General features: G+C 40.0%; 1 protein-coding gene across 6 annotated transcripts in view; it reads left to right on the top strand.

The window, feature by feature from the left end:
- Window positions 1-22,847, top strand: part of DNM3 (dynamin 3) — a 168,933-nt gene that overhangs the window by 83,209 nt on the left and 62,877 nt on the right. For all 6 annotated transcript variants that reach the window (XR_013775250.1, XM_079313623.1, XM_079313622.1 and 3 more), the window contains one exon: window positions 19,711-19,820. Coding sequence is in view for 5 of the 6 variants with exons in the window: in XM_079313623.1 (XP_079169749.1) it covers window positions 19,711-19,820 (110 nt within the window). In the remaining variant the exon portion in view is untranslated. The remainder of the gene's footprint in view (window positions 1-19,710; window positions 19,821-22,847) is intronic.

Raw genomic sequence — 22,847 nt, 5'->3', positions numbered from 1 at the left:
TGTTCCTCTTTTCCATTCTTTTAGGGTTTATCTTACTCATGTACAGATTCCTTAAAGGAATGGTGTTTGAAGTCATTCTGTCTCTTCAAAATGGCAAATGAGAGAGGCTCATTTTTGAATACACTCATTTTGGAAGAGCTCCCATAATACTTTCTTTTGCCTTAATGTCCTTTCTCTGCTGGTACTGAGGGACAGACCAGCATCTGCCCATGGCGTAGATAGAGTTGTTGAATTTTGTCCTGAATTGTTGTTTGTATTTCAAGTCTTGCTGTCTGCCTGTGCCTGTGGTTGGCAAAGTAACATCTCTTCTTGTGGAATATTACACTGAACAGCTCAGTGGATTGTCCTGATGGTCACCTTGGTGTATCCAACTGGAGAGGAATGAGAATAGTCCTGAAGCCCATAACACTCATGTCTCTGAAAATTGCTGCCATTTGCAGCAAGAATAGCAAAAAACCTTCAGAATGTCCTCACTGAAGCTCCCACAGGTGCAGCTGGGAAAGGGGAGGCAGATAATGAATGTGGAACTCTGGTAACGCTGGTCTGGTGCTGATGGGGTTGGAGCACTCTGTGCATGGAGACTGCTGCAGCTGTGTCTGCAGGAGCTTTCACTTGGCTGCCTGGCTTCTGGCAATCTTGAATAAGTGACCAAGGCCCTTCTCTAGTTAGGAAAGGTGACCATGAGATAAACAAGTCTTTCAGGTGCCTTAGCTGGAACACATCTATTCTACTGACTGCTATAATGTGGGGCCTCAGCAAGATCAACATACTGGAACAGGCTGTCTTGGTTTAGGGCAAAACTGGGGAGGAAACTTCTGAATGGGGTCTTTTTAGAAAACAGATTTAAGTGGCTTCTCTTCTAATTGGTTTGGGAAAAGATTTTTTTGGAGAAAAGTGAAAAAAAACCCCCTTTATTTAACAAGTAAAGTACTTACAAGCACAAAAAATTGAATAATAATAAATAATAGAACCTTTTGGTGTTCTGAAGAGATGGCAAATTTAGAAAGTCTTTCTCATGAGCTCTAGGTTGGCTCCTTTAGTCTTCTACAAGTCCTTCCAATTTTGGAATGCAGCATCCCAGGCCCTGGTGGGCCACAGGTGTGAACTTCTGTGCCTTCAGCTCAGAGCAAGTTAGAACAATTCTAAGAAAAAGAAAAGCCACAGTCTGAGGACTTTTCTGCCTCAGCTAGCCAAAAAACTAACTACAAGTAAAGGAGAGTTCTGTCCCACTGTCTGTCTGTGCTACAGATGAATAGGGATACAATTTAGCATTATAAAGGCTAAGAACAAAGGCTTAGAAAGAAATCATTTAAGTATCAGTTAATGTACCCTTGTGTTCTGTTAAAGTGAAATTTGTTATTTTTCTCATTCATGGAGTCACTTAAAAAGTGAGAGAGACTGGAGATACTATGAGGATGGTAAAAAGCATCAGTGTAAAAGATGGCAGTGGCTCCAGTCTGAAAATAAGGAATGTTCTAGTTTAATTAATGTGAGATTAATCAGTGGAGATGAGACTGGGTACAGTATCTCTTCTATTTTTTGTTTCTATGTAATTTCTTGTCAATCTTAGGCTATTGATAAAGCTTCTGAAAATGGACTTTAACTTTCATTGGTGTGAGTAGCTTTTATGTGATCCATCATCTGTTATAAGAGACATCCCATGTGCTAATGCATATTTCTAAGCATATCTAATGTGCTATCTGTTAATCTGAATTATTTTTTTTTATTTCCCACTTTTGCAATGCCCTTTTATTTTTATTGCCTGGCGAACAAGTGAGAAGTAAACTCAGAGTAGTGTTTTAAACATTCTGCAAGAAGGAATAGTCTTGTAACTAAAACATAAGATGAAAAGTTAAAAGCTATGATCAGGTTTCTGATTCTTCTGTTTATCTTGTTGTTAAACTCACTTTAAAAAGATACTGTCAACATAAAATCAGACTTCAGTGTGCAATTTTCTTATCTTGTAGATGTAAATGAAACTTTACCATAACGAAAAAGCTAAGGAAAGAAAAATCTCCAGTTTTGTCAGTGTGTATGTGGCAGCATTTTGAAAAGTAGCAATTCCTGTCCTGAATCAGATCAGTGTGTTTGTCAAAGCAGCAAATGCCAGATGCTCAAGAGGAGCTAAATCTAATAGAGTGCTGCAGCCCCCACAGCAGACGGCTGGGCAGCATTTGGCTCCCTCCCTGGCTTTATGGAACTTTATTTTCCTTGCATAGGTTCCTTCTTCCTTTCCTAATGCAGCTGGGAACATCCATAGGAAAGGATTTCTTGAGTCACACTGAATTCTTGGTCTCAAGGATGCTTGGCATCAGTGCAGGTCATAGCTTAAGTATGTGCTTTGTTTAAAGAAACTTCTGTTTATCAGCTTTCACAGAGGAAATGCAACAGTCAGCGACTTGTTAGATTTCATCTTCTGTTTATATGGGAGAAAACAATATTCACAAACACAGAAAATTAATGTTAAAGCTACAGAATGATAGGTGAGTGCTTAGGGAACAGGTAGAACCCTACATGACTGAATACAGTATTGGAATTTTTTGTGTTTCAGATTAAAACATCAAATACATGTCTCTTTGATTGCAAACTCACTCATAAAAACCTCTGCATTTTCCCTTTAAGACTTTCATTTAATAATTAATCTTTATGGAGAATGCATAGCTCCATTGCAAAATGCATAAAGTCAACACCAAATACTTTCTGAGCATTGAAATGCCAGTGGCCAGCAGTGGGTTAAAAATCCTGCACATTTTTGGTAACGTTAGAAGCCCTCATGGGTGGAGTAGGCAATGGGCGTTGTAGTGTGGATGCTTTGCTAACCCTTTGCTGTGCAGCTGCAGGACAAACACACTGAAGCCATGGCCAGCAGCAAAGTGGATTCTCAGGGAGCTCTGCTTCTAAAACCCTTCTCTGTGCAGGAGAGACTGAGTGATTTCTGCTGCAGGAGGAGCAAGGGTTTTAACTGTTTTCTAATCACTAGCTTTTTCTGGTAAATACTGTAGAAAAAGCATTGCAAGAACAGCTTTAAAGAGTTAGGAAAGCTCATTAGCAACCAGTTGCCAAAATGTCTGTTTCTACATACTCTACACAAGTTAGAATAATCAAATTAAATGAAAGGTGGTTTTTGCATCTGGTTTTGGATCTGGAAATAAGTTGATACAGACAGATTCACTGGACAGTTTAATTGCTGTAATAAATTTGCAGTAAACCTCGTGAAAATAATATTTTCTTTTTTCACTGTGAAGACAGATACATCCCTACATAAAGAGAACTTGTCTTCCTCCTTTGTCTCATTGTCGACAACTGTAAACTTTCAGTTAGATTTTTGTAATGGCTAACTACACATAAGAAATCCCATCTCTATGAAATACTGTGCAAAGTGTAGTCATCCACAGAGGTAGTCAATAAGCTGTGCTGCTAACAGCAGAAAGTCAAGCAAGAAATGTCTTTTTCTGATGCTTTGTGAAATTAGCCTCTGAAGATTCCACACGGGTGCTTTGTGGGAGGGCATTCCACACTGCGGGAGCAGAACGAGTGCCTTTAGGCATCTGAGGTCAAAATGTGGACAAGGACTTCAGACATTTATAGCTGTGCTTCTCCCTGCTTACAAAAAAAAAAAAAAAAAAAAAAAAAGTACTCAATAGTTTAGGGACAGTTTGTATAGCAAGCTTAATTTGGAATAACCAACACTTTATTGGCACAAGTCTATGTGAAACATAGAATTCTAAGTTCTTCTTTATTTCCATTAGGATCTTCTTTGCTGTGTACAATGCACAAGTTCCTGTAGCCTTCATATGAGACGTGAATTGATGCTTTTCTGTAAATTATTTGCCACTGAAATGATGGACCAACACCCTGCTCTACCAAATGGAAAAGATGAGTAGCTACTCCTGGGCTAGGCTGGTACCCAGCCAGGAGGGGATGAATTAAGGCGTGGTGCTTTATTTCCCAGAGCCTTGAGCCCTTTGCTTTTTGGAGCAGATCCAGATGTTGACCAGGTGCCTCTATGGATTGAGCCTCTGCTCAGCTGGACTTGCTCCTCTTCCCTGAGTTTGGTTTGAACTTGCAGTTTATTCCACAGAGTGGGGGTTCTCATGCTGGGTAGGCACAGGGTGCTGGTGCCCTCCAGCTCCACAGGAACAAGAAGTTGCACCACTCCTGATAATTGAGTTTGTTTAGTTCTGTTGTTAGAGCCCCTGTCTCATGTCCCTGTCTCAAGCACCTCTGTCAAGCTGTGTCTAACACACCACCCTGAGCACCTTCCATGGAGTGGGAGCTGGGACTTGGAAAAGTTCTGGAGAGAAGGGGCTGGTGAATTCAAACCCAGAGCATGGAAAATTGTCTGTACCAGGATGGAGTAGAGGGGAAAAGAGAATGTGCTTAAAATACAAAAGCATTTGAGACTCTCAGGCTTCCCTTTTGGTGAAGTCTGCCTGTCATCTTGAACAGCAGAGATGCTGCTTGCAGTGTAAATAGCAGAGTAAGAGCAGGGCATAGTTCCAAGGAGCTCTTGGGCATTTAAAGTCAGGTTTGCTGCTTTGTTCTCCCTCTGTAATTTAGATAAGAGGTTTACACATATCATTGCAGGGTTCTCTTATGACTTCAGGCTGTTGATTTAAAGCTGAGACACTTGAGAGAGAGCTGAACGAATGGGGTGGGGGCTTAACTGAACTTAGCAGTTTATACTAGTGCTTCATTTTTCTTTAACTTAATTTTATTTTCCTAATATCTAGTCATAATAATTTTTGGTGAAGAGTAATGTGAAGGAAGGATTGAACACTGCAGCTTTCTCAACATCTCAACATTGCCTATTAATGGGTTTCTCCCTCAACCAAGCAGTAGGTCAGCTTTTTCTATGGTGTGTCTGTTTTAGTTAAATTCTCTACTATGAATCTGTATCATGATCACTGAAAGGTGATGGTGAAGCATGTGTTCTTTGTTGCTGTATTGTCTTTGGGAATACTCTCTGTTGTGCCAACCCCACACCAATCCATGTGCTTTGGATATAAAAGATGATGCTTTTCCAATGATTTTCCGTCTGACTCTCTAAGCAAGAATATAAAGATATGTCATTTTTCCAGAGGAATTCTTCCACTAGATCTCTGTTAGATCAATTAAGTAGTAATTTTGATTCTGTATTAAAAATTTCTAGCTTTTCCTATTTGCGTGCCATTACTAAGTCAGTCTACAGATATTTTAGATAACTGTGCAGCAGTTTCTTCCATAACCTTCTCTTAACCTTATTCCCACCTCTGCAGCCACTTCTCCAGGTCACCATGTGTTACACTTATCAATTGGTCTTTCTACTTTCTCATTTTCATCTTTGAGGTACTCTGAACTGCTTTATAGTTCTCCTTGCTAGATTCTGCTCCCTTCCAGCCCCAACTCCCCTTTAGGACATGAGCAACAGAGGAAGGAGTGTTGTGATTCTGTAATTAACTTCTTTTTGAACACATCCAGAGGAGACCATTGAGATGCTCAGAAGGCTGGAGCACCTTTCCCATGAGGACAGGCTGAGTGAGTTAGGGTTCTTCAGCCTGGAGAAAAGAGAAGGCTCCAGGTAGATCTTAGAGCAGGTGAAGTGTAACTTAAAGGAACCCCAAGAGAGCTGGAGAGATACTTTTGGCAAGGGCTTGGGGTGATAGGACAAAGGGTGATGGCTTTAAATTGATAGAGAGTGGGTTTTGATCAGGTATCAGAAAGAAATCCTTCCCTGTGGGGTGGTGAGACCCTGGCACATGTTCCCAGAGCAGCTGTGGCTGCCCCATCCCTGGGAGTGCCCAAGGCCAGGTTGGACAGGGCTTGGAGCACCCTGGGATAGTGGAAGGTGTCCCTGCCCATGGCAAGGAGTAGGAATGAGATGAGCTTTCAACTCCCTTCCAACCCAAATCATTCTATGGTAGGATTTTTTCCTTTTGAAGCAGTGAGAACTTTCTTGAACAGCAGAGTAAACTGAGAATTTGCAGCCTAATTCAAATCAATTAGAAATGTTTTCTTACGGAACTCAGCGCCTGACACCAGTCAACTTTTGTGCTAAATGATCCAAATCATGAAATAATGAAGACTTTTTGGCTGTGTTGTTATAATTAGAGTATAATTATTTTAGATTGAGGGGCATGTGCTTGTTATGGTATATAAAATTTTCCTCCTTTTCAGTGAGCAGAAGGATTCTATAATGTGCTTGTCTTCAAGGTGACCTTGTGTCTCAGCGTTCTGAAAGGATCTGGGGTTTTGTTTATGCCTGCAGAAAATATCAGAGGTCACTGATAGAAATTCCCATTTTCACTTCCCTTTTAGGAGGAGGTAATGTCAGTTTTGTAGGAGTGCAGTGTACAGTTCCAGTCACTTTACAAACAGTGCCCTTCTCTGCAAAAAGCACCTAAAAGTGGTGGCCTTTGTCCACACACAAACTGGCAGAGTTATCTTTGCATTTCTCTAGTTCCTAACTTGAAAAACACTTCTTGCTCCGAATGTCTTTTGCAGGAGATGTGGGAGGTGAATGGGAAAAGGAAGTGAGTGCAAGAAAAACAAGGGGACTTGGATTCACCTGGAAAGGCTCTGTGCAGCTGCCAAGTGAATTTGATTTTAAACCATAGTTTCATCTTCTTAGTCTAAACTGTATTTTTCCCTTTCTGAATTAGGTTCTCTCCAGAGGCATTTCCAAAGTACAATTTCAGGGCAGATTGAAAAGCATTTTGAGGTCTTCTGTTTTCATTAGGGAGTGGGAAATTCTTTCAAATGTAAATTTTCCAAATGTAAATTAGAACACTTGGTTTGGGAAGGATTTTTTTTTCTTTTTTGAGTAATGGCAATTAGTTCTGTAATGCATTTATTTAAATATACAAGCATTTTGTCTTGTCTATTGTACTTCTTTCCTGGGAATTACTAGTAATTATATTTTGGTAATGTATTAGTATAAAACCCTCATTATTCCAAGCTATTTCAGTATAATGTATTATTAGACATTTAAAACAAATCTAAACTGCTAGACAATCTAGTTTTTGTAACCTTGGGAATATCCTCAAAGGAGCACAGAATATTATTTCAGCAAAAGGAATGAATTGAGACAATAATTAAAATATACATTTAGTTTGAGTAATGTAAATGCAAAGAATGGATCACAGAAAATCAAATTGCTGAATATGATGTTAAAATACTGCTTGGGCAGACATAGAACACTTTTAATGAACTTTTTATTTCAGTATTTTATTTCAATACTTTTGAGGCTTTTGAAGGCCAGAGGGGAACTAGCTGAATTATTCTCTTTGTTTTACATTGTATTTTTAAAATTTCATTGAATGGACAGTTTGCAATAAGCTGTCCTCCCTGCTTTGTATCTTTGAGTGTCCTGAAAACAAAATGTTTGTCTAGAATGTTCTTTATTGCTTTAGAACATGCTAAAGGGTGATCTCTGATAACAGAATTAACTGTGTGTGAAATGAGCTTATATACAGCTAATAAGATGGTTTACATGAGTAAGACTTAGTTGTATGAATTCAGTTTTCAGAATCCATCATAGAACCATCTTTGTGAAAAATAGACTTGGGAGTTTGATCATTCCACTGCTCTAGATTCCTTACTGAAATTGCATTTTTAATGTATATTTGGAAGTTAGCTATCTAGTTTTCACTTGGAATTTTCTTGTGACCATGCTGCTTTCCCATGGAAACCCTCTCAAAATGTCAGTGTTAGAAAGCAGTGGTAATAGATTTTTCCAGCAGCAGCTCCTCGTTGGTTGCAGTATCTGTAAAAGCTAACGACATGGAGGAGTAATGGAGTATATCTTTCAAAGCACAAGTAACGAGTAATAGGGGTGTTTTGACATAGTGTTTAAAGAAAAAAAAAAAAAAAAAACCCATGGAATTTGGTTTCCTGCCCAGAACTTTGACTGACTGTCTGGGAATTCAGTGCCGTATGTCAGTGTTGTGTAGAACTGGTGTCCGTACACTACAGTGATTCTTTACAATTGTTACAGTGTCCTGCAAGTTTAGGGCCAGGGAATTGATAGTCTCCAATATTTTGAGTCAGCATTGGTAAAGACTTCCACTGTTGAGGAAGTGCTGCACAGTAAATATTTCCCTTTCTTCCACAGAGGCAGTGGTGTTCATCTTCCTTGCCTGCATACTGTAAAAATTCACCATTTTTGCAGGCATGTTTCAACTTTTGGATTTCAGTGCACCTTTTTTGTTGCCTTCTGTGTTTGCAATAATTGCCTCCAGCATTACCATTTTTTGTGTGGAGTTCTCAAGCTCCTGCAGACTTTCAAAGCCATCATACCTTTCTTTGAAACAATTGAGGTTAAGCACGTGTAGCCAGGACTGCTGAAGCAAAACTTTACACCTTGTTTATTGAATCTTTAAAAATCTTATTTTCATAATATCACTTCACCAACAATAGCTATCCAAGCTGCATGTTACAAATTTTTAGAGCATGATGTAGATAGTTCTTACAGCTATTGTGATCATGGGTAAGAGGTTTTTTCCCCTTAGGAAAGAGCTCCTTTCTAATTGTGCTCTTGGGGAAGCCAACTGACAGTATCTTAACAGAGATGATTAAGTAAATGCAGGTGTTTGTCATCTTAACACAATTTTCAGTCTACACAATGGTGTATTCAATGTGTATTTCCCTCCCTAAGCAAACAGCATGGAATAAAAGAGGGTGTTAGGTATGAATCAGAGTAGTAGTTGATTGCAGGAATCCAGACATGGGAGAACTGGAATTCTTTAAAGATGATGTTATTTTATACAGAGGAGAAATGACATATTTTTAAATGTCACTGCAAGAAAAGACAAGGTTTGGCATTAGTGTGGATGGGAAGAGATACGGAGAAAAGTAGAAAAACAATTAAAAAAACTTTTGAGTTATTAGTAAGGTTCTTATTTTGGGATAGCCAAAGAATATGACTGTAAGATTCTTAAATCTGGCAGTTAGTGAGGAGCTCATCCCCCATGCAAGGGCCGGGGAAATGCCTGTTCCCAGGTGCTGATACTCTGGAGAGACACTCGCCTTGCCCAGTTTTTGTGCTTGTCACTCCCAGGGATGACAGTGGAGTCTCTGGTGGGCTGAGAGTTTGGTGCTGCTTTGCTAAGAATGAATCTGGCAGCCAGAAGCATCCCAGATGTTGTCTCCTGACTTCAGCACCCCGCTTCCCCCCCGTGCCCCTCGCAGTGCTCAGTGCCAGTCCAGCTTTGTTCCTAGCTCTTGGCTGTGACAGTGCATCATCTGCCTCAGCACAAACCTCTGCCTGTTGCCTCTGACACAGAAACTGATCCCACATGGCTGAGGATGTGCTGTTGATGCCTTGGAGAGGCTACCTAGAACAGAGGCTAGACAGTTAGAAATTAAAGTAGGGATTTATTGAAAGGCCTTCAAAGGGTACACCTTGGGCAGTGCAGGAGCCTCACAGATGCTACACCCAAGATGGATGATGGTCTTGAGTTTTTCAGACAGATAGGAGTTTGGTGTATTTGAACATCAGAGGTTAATTGTCCAATTTCAGCTTCAGGTAATGAAGTCATTTACTTCAAGCTTTCCCCCCCATTTCACTGTTGTTTACACCTCTCAGAGCCTGAGACAACAGTCCTTGAGTTTCAAGCCGAGAGAGAAATGGTTTTGTCTGAATAAAATGGGAGAACAGTAGCTGACAGGCTATGGAGTTTTAGAGTTATACACTGAAGCAGTACTGATCTGAAAAATATAGAAGCTAAAATTTAAGGCATCACTGTGAGTTGGTGCTTGCAGAGGGTTTGTTTGCCTGCTTCTGCTCGAGCTGGCTGCCAAGGTAGCTTTGGATGATCTGTCCTGGACATGGCACAATCTGCTCAGGGCCTGCAGGAGAGCTGCCAGCAGTGCCAAGAATGGCCAGACTCCAAGGCTATGGTGTTAGGGGTGTTATCCTTCACTGAGATTTAGCAAGGGTGGGCTTGGATGAAGCTGACAAAGGTGATCTATCAGTGAATAACCCAAGGTCTGCCACCACACAAATGGCAGGGACAACACTTGAACATCTGTGGTTATTTCAGTTTGAGGATGTCTCCATCCTTCCAGAGGGGTTGCTGTGTTCTTCCCCAAAGTGGGCTACCCTCTGCTGGGGTATCTGCCTGAGTTCAGCACCTGCCAGGCTATTTGAAGGGATCATGTGGCCAAGGCAGTGGAGTTTGTCCCTCTGTTTCAGGTGGCTGTTTTTAAGGCTGACATACTTTCCCTTGGGGTGATGCTGGAACATAGCCTCTGCTTTCTGTATTATGCTGCAAGGGTATCAAATAAATGAATCAAAGAAAAATCAAAATTATTTGCAATGTGTCCAGTGTCCTCCATGAAACACTTCTGCCTATGACAAACTGACATAGAATTATCAGGAAAGAGCAACACTTGGAGATTTATATTTAATCTGCAGCATCTGCAGATTAATCTCCACCATATTTGGCAGCTCTTCTACACACACTTCCCTCTGCACACACTCCTATAGTAGAGTCAGGAGGAGACCAGCACTGCCTGGCACTTTGCTGTCATCTTTTTTGATGGCAGTAACTTTGATGGAGCCAGTCCAGAGAAGAGCAACAAAGCTGGTGAAGGAGCACAAGTCATGTGAGGAGAGGCTGAGTGATCTGGGGTGACTCAGCCAGCAGAAAAGGAAGCTCAGAGATGATCTTATTGCTCTCCACAACTATGTGGAAGGAGACCACATAGGGTCAGTCTCTTCTCCCAGACAACCAAAGACTAGAGGAAATAGCCTCAAGTTGAACCAGAGGACCACTGCATCTTTGGGAAAATTTCTATTTTCTTGGATGCTCTACTAACCTTTTTTTCCACATTCCTGTGCCTCTGTTTGTCAGGTTCCATTTTTTGAGTTGAGTCAATCCCCACTCACATTTCAGTACTTACTGGGCAGGTGATGGACATTCAGAGGTGGCTTCTGGCTGAGGAGAGTTGGAGAGCAGAGAAAACTTAAGGTCAGTTTGAGGAGCAGCTTTGACTCTGAGCTTCAGGAGTGCTTCAGTCTGAGACAGCTTCATGGGAACATTCCTGATGAATATTTCTAAGGAGATTTCAATCTAATATTGATTTCCAAGGACTGCAGGTTTTCCTGTGCATCACTGTAATTATTTTAGGATATCTTTTATCAAATTCTGAGATGCATCTCAAAACCCTCCCTTGAAGATTTGATATCATTATGTGACTTTGAAGGTAATCTGAAACATTTGAAGGTAATATTTTTGATATGAAGAAGAAATATATAAATAGTGCTTGGTGCTTATGGTGCATTCAGTTTTCTTTGTTTGTTAATTATAGGAACATCCCCAGGGCTACTTATTTTACAAAAGAAAAAATCCCAAATATGTTATTGTGATAGGATGGTCAGGTCAGGTGATTTTATCACTTGTGTTACAATGCAACAGTTTTTCTTTGATGAAATTGATAAGCTAAAATATATTTATACATATGCTGTAGAGCAAGGAAGGAGATAGCTTCAGACAGTTGTCTCAGAAGTTAATGTTTTCCATGAACCAAGTATCTTGGCTTGATTTAAAAAAAAGGAAAGAAAGAAAATAATAAAAAAAGGAAAAAGTTGAAATGTACCTTTCAAAAAGTGCTGCTATAAAAAAAAAAAAGCAACTAGAGAGAAGGGGTGCTGAGGGAGAAGTCTTGACACCAGAAGCTCTGTCACAGCACAGTTTCTCTCGGATGTCTGGAAAAAGTCTTATACTTCTGGGATGCTTTCCAAAATATTTTCAGTGACCATTGCCACAGGCGTGAACTTCTTAATGCATTTTGCAGTAATCTCCAGCACAGTGAAATTGATTGCTGTCTGAAAGCTTTTAATGATAACAAGCAAGTAGGGCAGCATAAGTGCCATGAGCTAATTTGCCTGTGTGCCTTATGTTGCATGTTTAGAGTCCTGCAGAGACAGATGCATCACCTCAGGAAAATCCTGCTTAATGTTTTTTACAGAATTATGTAATTGCATATTTATCATTTTACATCTTGCAGGAAAGATTTTTTCTGCATACACAAAGGATGTAGGGTCTCTGAAGATTCTTCAGTTGGTACCCAGAGAAAGGTCTCTGGTGGCTTCCTGGGTTTGAGCTTTTCTAGGGTTCACTTTAGAGAGGCTGAAATAGATAAAAAAGCCAGAGCAGTTTTAGGAAATGCCTTTCCAGCAGACAAAAAGGTTCTGTATCAAAGGTGCTCCTTCTTCATGTACCTACCAAGGAATGTCAGGAAGCTAATAAATGAAAGATTCTCTTTCTATCTTCAAGTTAAGGACATGGAGGAAGCTGAAAACACAGTGCAACCTAATAGGTTTTTTTTTCTGTATTATCTTAGTATTCCTAATGCAAGAGATTATTAGAGCTAGAGAGGTTCATCCATCCAGACTATCACTTTTCTGAGACTGAAATCCGAGCTGCACTTCAATTCAAAGAGAAGAGGTTTCAAGAATTATGTTTTTTCTGTAAATAAAAAAAAAAATCCATCACCAAAACATGCGTGCATATATACATATATATATAAACCACAATATTTTTATACACACACACATGTGTGTGTGATAATCAAAACTGTTAGTGCAAATTGCCAACAGAGAAGCCTGATCTCACAGAGCCTGATGTGTCATTGTCCCTCTGTGCCAGCACACACATGCTGCTCCAAAGCCCTTCATCCTGCACTGCTGCTCCCACAAACCACTGTGGTTGTTGGATGGTCTGCAGAGGTGAGGAGTGAAAAACAAAAACTTGAGCACCAGCAGAGAAAAACAAGCTGTCCTAAGAAGGCTTTGTAGCAAGGGATGAAAAGGTCAAGGGATACATTTATCCCCCTCTACCTTTGGAGCAGCCACTTGGCACATCCAGCAGGATTTTTCCAGACTGTCACTGGTTCATCAGTTGGGGCTTTCTCTGAGTTTTATATGCCAACATCACTTCAGTTCAGAGGAATTGCTGGCTTCTTTCCCAGGCAAGATTTCCCAAATTCAAAATGACCTTTCAAGATCCTAACTAATAGGAGCTAAACAGAGATTTCCTCTTCATCAGGCTCTTTCTCAGATTGATCCTTTTACTGACAGCACAGACCAGTGAAAGACCAGCTCTTCACTTGTGATAATAAACACCTCTTTTGGAGAGGGGCAAACTTAACACTGAATTTGTTATGTATTCCAGAAACTATTGCCCTTGTGTTTGATGCATTGATTATGTAAAGGCAGAGGGGAGTACCAGTGGAATTATTAGATTTCATTTTTTTTAAAAGATTCTTTTCAAATTTATTAAAGCCATCCAGACTCTGCAATGGGATGCCTAGACAGCATTCCCTTGTTCCTGAGGGAAACGGGGGAAAGATGTACAGGCAGCAGCTCCATGGAATTAGCCAGGTACAGCAGGTTTGTCAGCTCCCATTTCATGGCCAGCCTGGGCTGCTCCCCAAGGATTTTGTGCCCATCCTCTCTTCCAGGTAAGGAGAAGGAGGAATCTGGGGCTGCCTGGCTCTGAGCAGGAGGGTTTCAAGGTTCTGCTTTGGGGTGTGCTGTAGGAATTCAAACTGCAGCTTCAGCTCCCTGGAAACCTGGGCTGCAAAATAGTGATGTGGAGAAACCCTGTTCTGATGTCCTTCTGAGAAGTCTTGAAATGGATGAGAAGTCTTGAAATGGATAGAAAGTCTTGAAAGGATAGAATACTGCTTTCAAGGAACAGGCAAGTGACCATTTCTTGTTGAAGTATTTCAAATGTGGAGTTGCAAACTCTTGTTTTTCTATTCCTGAAGAAATTTGGGCAAAAGAAAAGTGCAGAAAACAATATAATGCTGGTTCTTAGGAGAGGAAAGACACTCTGGGAAATGAGTGACACTCTGTAAAATGAATAATAAGACCAGACTAAGGACTGACTTACCATTAGCATCAGCTTTAGTCCCATATCTGAATTCTGAAGGAACAACAGAGATATAACAAGAGTCTAAAATTTTTTTAAGAATACATTGTGGAAAAAGATACCAAAAGATTGGGAAAAAATTCCAAGTGCCAGAAATATGCATAATAATAATAAAAAAATATATTAATAACTAAAACCTGAAATACCTGGTTCTATCATGAGATCTTTCTTTCAGCTATGGTTTCAAGTTTGGCATTTTCAGCTTTGAGTTATTTATATATTCAGCTTTTCAATATTTTGACCATGGCAAAAGATAAAGACTTGTAAGACTTGAAGAAATATAAGATTTGGTATTTGTGCTCTGTGCCATGTGCTCTGTTCTAACAGCCCAGCTTATCAGCCTGAGCCATTGTTACATTTTTGTAGTGAGTTTTTCAATTTGGAGTTTACTCTAGAAGGCTGGAGGGGAGAGGTGCATAGATGGAAGAAACATGTTCTCATCTGCAACATATTAAGTTTTCTTTTGCAGTGCTTTTCATAAAAATGTTAGAATATTTAGGTATGCATTGTTTTTCTGGTAAAGCAGCCCTTTCTTCATTTTATAGACACATTAGAATTATGTTTTCTGCATCTGTACCCAAGAGCATGCTCAGGCCTGAATCCCATGCTGCTAAGTAGGCTGTAATAAAACAACTTGCTTTATTTTTCTTCAGAATTTTGCAGTAGTGTCTGAGAATCTCATGCTTCATTTTTCAAAGTATGCTTTAAAGCCAAGTGTGGTGGAGCAGAGACCATTGTGAAGATGTTGTGTGGCTTTGTCAACTGAGAGAGAAATACAAACTGAACCAGAAACACAGGAAAATTCTCTTGGGTATATTTAAAGTCAGAATATGTTAAATCCTTTGATTTGAATTCTGTAAGGGTTTCTATGAAGCATCTAAATAGTTTTCACTTTCATCAAATGCCACAGAGTAGGCTGTTTGCACTGGCAGCCAGAGCTGCGAGGTGTAAACAAGGCTGAGCCTTTCCTTTTTGGGAGTAAACAGGCACAGACCACCAGCAGTTCCTTACACTTCTAGTATTTCTCTTCTTCTTTCTACAATGCAGATCACTCTGGCTCAGCAGGTTCACAAGTCACTGCTTCTTGTGTCTCTGTGGAATGTGGATATTGCTCTGGCTATATAAAATGGTATGGTACTATAGAATATCTTTGCTTTGGGATTATTTTCTGCCTCTGCTGTTTAACTGCTTTGCAAAGCAGTTGCTTGACTTGGGTGTTCCACCCACAGCTTTTTTTATTTTAAATGTATGTATTTATATAAATATCCTGGTTGCAGGATATTTAATGATGCCCTGCTGGGGGGCATCATCGGTGCCTGTGAGTATCCCTGAGTATGAATGCACAAACAAATCCAGAGAGCAGTACAGTGTCATTTTGGAAACCTAGTCCAGAGGTTGAAATGCTAAGTTTTTTTATCTGCTGTTCCCCAGCCTTATTTCAAAGCTGTTCTTCCTCAGTTTATGATTTTAAAGCAGCTCACTCTTTTGCCTCATCAATGCTTAATGCTTCACACTAATGGCCGAGGCATTTTGTGCATATCTACATTTGCTCTCAGTGCACAGTACACACTCCTGAGATCTGTACTCTGAGCTGATGCAGAGAATGGATGCTGCTGTAAACCAGCCTTTGTTCCAACCTTTCCAGCATGGCCTGTGCTTCCAGCTGGGTGCTTGATCTCTTTGAACTTGAGGTCCCCACACAGACAGGTTTTGGTTGGTGTCATGACCCTCCATTTCAAAGCTGGTGTTCTATAAGGTGCTGGTAAGTGGTGAGCAAACCAGCTCAATTCTCTTGGTGTAGCTGAAAGTGCAGTTGGGCCAATGCTTGGCTCAATCTTGCATTTCAGAACCTGAGCATTGTGTGCTTGAATTGTGCTGCATAAACTTTAATTCTGTTCTCTTGTGGAGAAGAGCCTGGGCTGCTGCTGAGCCTTAGCCAGCCTGAAGTGACAAAAGAGCCACCTTTAATAACTGGAGGAAACTGAAGTCACTTATTAATCTCTTTTCTTTGAAGCAAAGGAATTCTGTTCCTCTTATCATCCAGCTTGTTGATGTTGTGTCCAAGGTTTTTTTTGCTGTTTTGACTGAGCCTGAAAGTTCCAAAAGAACAGAACACTTTCTGAAGCAGTTTCTGCCCCTGGCTGAAAATGCAATGGAGTTCATTAGCCTGGAAGTGCTGGCTGAGACCCTGCTGGGGGAAGGGGAGCTGCTGTTGTATTTTTTGTATCCCTTGTGCCATTTTGGACTTGAGCAGTATTTATTTTTAGTACATTTAAACAGTGCAGAAGGAAGGGGCAGTTGTAATATGGCATATTTACATCATGCTGTCAGTTCCTGGCAGCTCCCTTGCCTGTTGGAGAACAGAATTGGTCCATTAAGGATGTGAGTGCTACTTATGCCCATGAGCAGTGAAACATCGTCTCCAGGGTGGGAAAGCCTCCCCAGGCCAGCAGGTTTGTTTGTTTTTCTAAGGTGGAGTATGGGGAATTTTTTTCATGTCACAAGGACAGGAATGGGCCATTCTACCTCCCACTTTTTCCTTCTTCTCCTTTACTCTGGAAAAAGAGAGGCGCAGTCTCTACGTGAGATCAGCATGTGCTGGTTTTTCCCCTTCATGTCACGCTTAAGTTCTCTGCCCCTTTATAAAAATAAAAATCTATAAATAAGAAAGAACAAATGCTGAGGGGGACAAACTGGACCCACAGTTATGTGCATGTAGTCACTCGTTGAAGTGTGCCTAGCCCCATTCCTCCCAGGCTTCATGCATTCCCTGTTTCTGATGCTGTCAGCTTCTCAGGATGGGAAACATACATTAATAATCCTGGCTGGAGCTTTTTTTTTTGCCCTACCATAACATTCATTGAGCTTAGGCTGAAAGGTTGGGCTCATTCTCCATTTCTGTATATTTTCTCCCACTTTGGAGAGGAAAAAAACTGCAATGAATTTTGCTGCCACACTTTTATGTCCAAGTAATACCTTTCTCCTGGAATTAAGCAGTATTTAGCTCTGATCTCTCCTGTGTGACTCTGTTTGCCTCAAGCACAGGCACCCTGTGATTTCCCTTTCTTGGAAACTGCCCTGTCTCAGCGTGTGGGTAGGAGGCCATGTAAATAAATACCAACCACTTCTTAGCCTTCAGTAGGCATTTCCTTTTTCCTGGTGGCTGCAGAAGAAACACTTTCTCACAGTTTGGCATCAAACATTTATATAACTTTCCTGCTTGTGGAATTTTCGTTTAGACAATCAGATTCTTGGTATAGTTTTTTTCATCAGTTTCTATTTTTATTCATCTTTGGTTGCTTGGTTTGTCAATAAATAGTGTCATCAAAAACTTCTGAAATTTTCTGTAATTGAGTACTAAGTTTTGGTAAGCCTATTCTGTAATACTGAAAGATTAGTTTTAAAGAAAAAAATTAAACTTCTCTTGGAGCTTTTTTTCTTAGCTATGATGGAATATATCTGCCCAAAATTTTTTTTTTTTTATATATAACCTGCCTTAAGTTTTTGAAGTAGAATACAAAGTATCTTATATTGCCTTGCAGTCCAGCTTTCAGCTGAAAAAAAATACTTGCTTTCGATACAAAGTTTAATTATCTGCTGGAATATTTTTCAAGTGTGTGTCCCTTTGTCATGGCAGCAGAACTAATACACTGTTATCCTTTTATTTACTATCCTACTTAGGATATAAATTTCTAATAGCAAAACAGATGATGTCAATACAAATCAGTGTTAGAGGTTAGGTGCTTCTAATTTGCATACATAAATATTTATAATATCTTTATTAGGTTTTTTACTCTTATTTATTCTTTTATTGATAAGTTATGAATTTGCATGGCTTAGTTTTATTAGTCTCAGTGGTAATTCTCACTGAGTGGGTGATAGTGTACAGTCCCTGCTGGGAGACTTTAGACCATACAGATTTTCTGGAAGCAGAATACAGATCTGAACTGTGATAAGCAGCTACAGAGTGGCACAGAACTGGAATCCTGGAGCAGGTGTTAAATGAGACAGTGAAGTGTATACCTATGTATCTTCTTTTGTGAAGGATAATTTCTAGGGTGGTTAAGATAGAGGCAGTTTCAGAATCCATCAGATGCTTTCTATGTAATACACTGAATTTGACAGCCTTTGTATTCAACAAGAGAATACAGTTTGAGTTTGTAGCTCAAACAAGAGAAACTGTGCTTTTCCAGAAGGGCTTTTGAAATCTGCTTTTTCCTCTCCTGAGGCCTGCTAGGAGACTGTCTAGGAAAGCAAGCCTTTGTTGGCCATGTCACAGTATTTTTATAGTTTCACTCTTAGGGCCTTTCTCATCCAGCTTAGTTTTGCAATCTGCTGAAGCTCAGCCAAGATGAATTGCATCTGCCCTCACAGAACACACATTCAGCCTAGCCAGGACATCATCACATCTTCCAGTTCTGTGCCCTGCAAGTTGCTTGGTGTATTCTGGGAAACACATCCAGAGAAGACTGAGTCCTGGTTTGGTATGTCCTTTGTCCTGGCTCATGACATCCAGTAAACTGTTGTGCCATGCATATTCCTTCCTTGAGCCAGCCCCCATGAGCAGTATCCCAGCCCAGAATACTTCAGGGAGTGCAGTGGTGCTGGACTTCAGAGCGGGTTCTGGTGGCTGGGCAGAGACCACTCAGCTTTGCTTCATGCTGATAAGGGACTGTAAAGGAATCAAAGCTCTCCAGCTTGGGTGATTTTTTGAAGTTCTGTAGGGTCATTGGGTAGCCAAATTCACAAAATCCCATTAACATCCAGTGGAAGAATTCCAGGGCATAAAGCCTCTCTGCACTCCACTGCTGCCATAGGGGCACCAGCCTTAACAGTAAAGCCTTAATGGCTTTCAGAAGCTGTTCAGGGGTGCTGTGTTAATACCCCTGTGAGCTGTTCTATCCTGATATGCAATCCCAGAATGAGGGCTTTGAAGATGGCCTCTTGGCTTTGGACCCTTCTGTTTAACACCAGGTGTGTTTGCAAAGCAAACTGGAGAGATTTGCTTCAGTTTATCCATCAGTGCAAGGACTTGAAGAAGTTTCACACAATGGAAGCAGCTAATAATCTCAGGGGTTTTTTGTTCTGACATAATAAATGACCTTGGGAGTGTTGCTAGTTTTAATTGGAAGTGAGAGGAAGGAAGAAACCTGGGAAAGGTGAAATTACAGTGATTGTGCTGCAAATGAGGCTTGTGATGAAATTGCAAAGGAGTTGGCTTCAGCAAGAGTGAAAAACTCATTCCTATTTGGAGAAATAAGCTGGTTAGATTAGAGTCTGATTTTGTTTGTACGTGGTACTATTTTGATTGGTTTGTATGGGTTTTGTATTTTTCACTGGCAGAGTGAAAGTTTCTGTGTGGGTTTTTTGAATGCCATGCTTACCTAATTAATAATAGCAACAAAAGTAGAGATGAACTTATGTCACCAGTTACTTCACTTGCTGTGCAGACATAGAAGAGTTCTTTTTTGATCAGACACTTTTATTTTAGTTAAGTGTGACCCTTGCCTTTTTAGAATTCAGAGGAATGAAAAATAACAAATGTAGATGTTTATGTGTTTAAGGTGAAATTTTTTTATTAGGAAATGTTTTAAAAGGGTCAGTGAAAAACAGAACTGAAACTGAGGTTTCATTTCTCTTGCAGGTAGGTCTATGAAAGATAAGCAGACATTTAAATTTGGGTATTTCCTTTTGATAACAAATGGACCAAGGTCATTACCAACTCAACAGAGCTTGCTGACATCAGCCTTCTTCTCACACAGTGTTGTTTTAATCCATTTTTTTCTTCTAGGAAAAAGAGAAGAAGTATATGCTGCCTTTGGACAACTTGAAAGTGCGAGATGTTGAAAAGAGCTTCATGTCCAGCAAACACATCTTTGCTTTGTTTAACACAGAGCAGAGGTAAGAAAAGGTGCTATTCTGCAGATTCTTCTATCCAATGGGATCTAGCTGAGTATTTTAATAACTGTGAGTGCAGTTCTGCTGTTTCCACCATGTTGAGTACACAAGGTCTTGATATTCTTGATTTATCTGCTGCTTTGCTGTTGCATAACCGTGGGATGAGAGGTTGGTGTCCTCCGAGCCACTCGTGGGGTGAAACAGCTCCATGATGAGTCAGCCAGTCCTTCCTTATGGCTGAAAAATCATCTCCTGATCCTATTTTTGTTTTATTTGGCAGTCACCTAGCCTTACCAAAACATTCATGACTTCTGTACCTTGTGACCAGATTCAACTGGTGTAAATCACAAAAGCGTCATTGCTTTTCACTTTCTCCAGTGGAAAATCTTGCCTGTCACTAATCTTGGGACTCATTTGATTGTTTGTTTGGGTTTAAACACTGCTGAATGGAGAAAAATTAGATTCTTCTACTTCTCTAATTAATAAAATCTTTGCTTTTTAGTTTTTGCCCCGCACTTTTCCTCTCAGACTCCTCTCTGTTTTAAGTGGTGCAGATGCTCTATGGAAGATACAACCAGTTGCACAGCCAGTTCAGATTACTGTGCACAAACAGTTTCCTTAAACATTACAAAAGACATAAAAGTGATGTGTAAATTTTATTTTTTTTTTTAACTGAGGAGGAGAGTTGCATTTGCAGCTGTTTCAGTAGAATTTAATTTTAGCAGGTAAGAGGCAAATTCTGTAAGTTTTTTTTCAGGGAAATAAATAAATTGAATTGCAAGGGTAGCATGGATAGATATCCTTGTTTTCCTCTACTGCTAAATTCCTTCACACCTGCTTTTCCCTCACATCACCAAAGCTTGGCATTACCTTCAGATATTCAAGATGATGAGGGCTGGATGTGGCTCTCTGCAGAGGCAGCTGTCTCTGCTCCCAAACTGGCCAGGAATAGTGGCCAGAATTTCAGAAGCGAGGAGTGCCCCTCCCTCCTGCAAAGCAAAAGCAAAGCACGGGATTTCTGGGCTGCTGAATTTCTGCTGACCCCAGAAATGTGAGGACATGATGTCAGTGTCAGCCTGGAGCAGCCCAGGAAGGTTCTGCCCCTGCCTGCTGCCACCTCAGCCAGCCTGCAAGGGGACATGGTCTGCCAGGAGATGCCCTTTGAAAGCATGTCACACACATACTAGCTGGGAATAACATTTCAAATGCTCCACCAGTTCCATTTCTGGAGCACAGAAAAAAACTTTGAAAAGCTTTTCATGTTCTTAAAAACATAAATGATCTTTGGATGCTGGAAATGAATGTAGTTCAGATGATTCTTGCTGTAGTTATGTGTGGATCATCCCAGTGTTGTGTGTACATCCATCAAGAAAGGTAACTTTGATAGCAGCTGTATGTATTAGGTTACTTCCATGAGAAATTTGTTAATTTTAGCTCATTGTTTCTCCTTTGGTTCGACTAATGGCTTTGAATATTATCCTCATCCTAAATATCAGTCACTGAACTGCTGTGAAAATCCAAGATAAGTATTTCCATTGGCAAGTTTCGGATTTATTTGGTTGGTATATTCACATTTTTGCTTCATCTTCATCCTTACTAGGCATCAAGGATTTCAAAATCAGATGTCTAAAATGTTTGCCATGTGTGTAATAGCCCTGCCTCTTTGGGCTCTGAGCAGACCCTGCAGCCTCTGCAAGCTGCTCTAAAAACATCCTTATATTCATATGGGCATGTTAAGACATGACAGCACAGCAGTAAGACCACAAAATACCTTTGCCTTGGGAGAGGCAGATCATGAAATCAGGCTTGCAGCCTTATGGGGGACAGAAGTTGTTTTTGAAGAAATATTTATTGAATTCTAATTAAAATAGCAGTTTCTCTGTTACTGTAAACCAACTGAGTTTTGATATTTTTAAAAATCTGCCTCCTGGCACAAATTGATCAAAACAAGATTAGTATCACTTTCCACTGATACCTGAATTCCTGGATGTGTCAGCAAAAATAGGAATATTGGTTCTCAAGTAGAGTGATCTGGCTGGGCACTCTGTCTCCTATCCCACATTCTTAAGGGAAGGGAAAAAGGGAATTGATAAAGATGCATTGAAATAAGAATTCTTATTGTTGTTTTACTTTGTGGTAATCTGCTGAATCCTGGTTTCTGATGTGTGTGTGTGAGTATGGCTTGCTTTTCAAAGATCATGTAAAAAATTAACTTTGTTTCTAGCTGACTTTTTGTTGTTGTTTTTTGTTGGGGGGTGCTGGAGTGGTTGCTTTTCTTAATTAAAACAACCTTAGCAACTGAGAAAGAAATCAGCTTTCGAAGTCTGCCCACTGAGGGTTCTGCTTATGGAACCATTTTGCAATTTAAGATGTAGATCGTTAAAGAACAAAGGCAAAATCATCTGTTCCAGCTTCCATGATAGCACAGATATTATTCTGGATCTTTTTTTTCTCCACCCCCAAAAATCTGCAGCATTTTTTTTTTCGCTTTACTATGAAATCTTTCTTAATGTTCAGTGAAATTATTTTAATTTTCAAGCAAAAAAAACCCTTTAAGAAAAGAATTTTAATAAGCTTGTTCTCTTTTTCATTCCCAGCCCCTCACTGCATAGGTATTTGCTCCAGCCATATGTTTCTGATACTGTACATTTCAATAGTTTCCTGGATTATGCACTGCATTTTTTCCACTTATGAAAACCTTTCCAGCTCTGAAATATAGTTACCAGGAAAATACTCATTTCACTGCATAGAAGGAAAAACCATCTTGAGTTAACTGAGACTTGGGGGTAGATGGAGAAGGAAACTAACAGTATCTGTCATTTTGATTTAGTGCAGAAGTCAACAGTTCTCTGACAGGAATCAAATGTGACTTGGTAATGCAGAGTAAATGGAGACTGTGACGATTGATTTCACAGTGAAGATAAATTCTCATGAAATGAACATAATTGTGTGTTTATGAAAAGGCTGTGCTGTGAAATAATTAAATTATTTTCATGTTACTTTCTAATTAAGTCTTAAAAAAAAAAAAAA

Source organism: Erithacus rubecula (genome assembly GCF_903797595.1).
Source record: "Erithacus rubecula genome assembly, chromosome: 10".
Lineage (NCBI taxonomy): Eukaryota > Metazoa > Chordata > Aves > Passeriformes > Muscicapidae > Erithacus > Erithacus rubecula.
Note: the sequence above shows the minus strand (reverse complement) of the source record. Positions and strands in the feature narration are given on the sequence as shown.